Raw genomic sequence first — 1,520 nt, 5'->3', positions numbered from 1 at the left:
CCCTCACCAGACTCACTCGCACCCATAACCTCACCCACCACATCTCCTTCTCGCTTCTCCGCAGAACAACCTCAACCGCTAAACTCGTCGGAATCCCAAAAGCCGCGGCGGCGCCGGAAAATATCAACTTCTCCGGCGAAAAGAAACCCTCTGTCAAAATCAACCACAACTTCCTCGCCGTAAAACCGCAAGCAAAAAACAACAGGGTGAAGCTAGCGGCCATCTTCGGCCTCTGGTATTTCCAAAATGTAATCTTTTACATATACACCAAAAAAGCTCTCACCTTTTTCCCGTATCCATGGCTTCTAGCTTCGTTTCAGCTCCTCATGAGCTCTCTCTGGATGGCCGCACTGTGGGCTACAAGACTTCATCGTCTTCCCCCCGTTAACCGCGAGTTCTTTCTCGCACTTCTCGGCCCTGCTTTCTTCCACGCCGTCGGCCACATCTCCGCCATGATCTCCTTCTCCAAACTCACCGTCTCCTTCACTCAAGTCATCAAGGCTTCTGAACCAGTCTTCTCTGTTATCTTCTCCGCCCTCCATGGCCACTTCTACCCCATTCACATTTGGCTCTCAGTCATCCCAATCGTCGCAGGGTGCTCCCTCGCTGCTGCAACGGAAGTATCCTTGAATGCCGCCGGGCTATGGAGCGCGCTCATAAGCAACATTGGTTTCGTTTTGAGAAATATCTACTCGAAGCAGAGCTTCAATGAGTTTAAACATGTCGATGGGATCAATCTCAACGGCTGGATCTGTGTTGCCTCTCTGTTTTTTGTTTTCCCTGTTGCTTTTGTTGTGGAGGGGAGTCAATGGGTGCAGGGTTACAGGGCGGCGATTGTGCGGGTTGGTTCGCCGGAGTTGTTCTGTGCTTGGGTTCTGCTCTCTGGTTTGTTCTATCATGTGTGCAACCAAGGTTTGTATCAGGTATGGAATGAGGGTAGCAGGGTTAGTTTCTCTGTTGGTGATGGGATGAAGAGGGTGGTGGTGTTTATTGTCTCTGTGATTGTGTTTGGGAATGCTGTTAGGCCTTTGAATGCTCTGGGATCAGCTATGGCGATCTTTGGGACATTTTTGTATTCTCAGGCTAGGGCAGTGGGGAAGAAGAGCGAGAAGAAGAGGGGGATGAGGGCTTGTTGGTAGTTTTGGGTTATTGGATGGAGGAGTGCTGCAAATTTCTCTGTTGAGGCACTTAAATTATATGGAAAGTTGAAACCTTTTTTTATAGTTATTAATCATTTCTTATGTTTTATTTCAGTGATCTGATCGGTTTGTTGTTATTGTTGAGGATAAGAAGAAAATAATACTGAAACTTGATGGTTAGAGTGAAGGTTGATATGCTTTTTTTCTTTTCTTTTTATTTGGATATTTACGTATATATCATACAATTTTTATGTATTTACTTTTTATGAGCTTAATACATAAATTTAAATTTTTATATTTATAAAGGATGCAATAGCAACAAATTTTCATCATAGGCATGAATGTCGATATGTGACACAAATTTCAGGGTAGTTTTTCAAG

The 1,520-nt window shown here is 44.7% G+C and overlaps 1 protein-coding gene across 1 annotated transcript; it reads left to right on the top strand.

Moving 5' to 3' along the window:
- On the top strand, positions 1-1,230 carry LOC110035302 (xylulose 5-phosphate/phosphate translocator, chloroplastic-like; the record flags this gene model as incomplete). The annotated part of the gene is given in 1 exon segment (XM_020739536.1): positions 1-1,230. A coding segment is annotated over 1 exon segment (1,139 nt), but the record flags the coding sequence as incomplete, so codon positions are not given.
- Between the last annotated feature and the right edge of the window lie 290 nt (positions 1,231-1,520).

This window comes from Phalaenopsis equestris, unplaced genomic scaffold (assembly GCF_001263595.1).
Source record: "Phalaenopsis equestris unplaced genomic scaffold, ASM126359v1 Scaffold197192, whole genome shotgun sequence".
NCBI lineage: Eukaryota > Viridiplantae > Streptophyta > Magnoliopsida > Asparagales > Orchidaceae > Phalaenopsis > Phalaenopsis equestris.
Note: the sequence above shows the minus strand (reverse complement) of the source record. Positions and strands in the feature narration are given on the sequence as shown.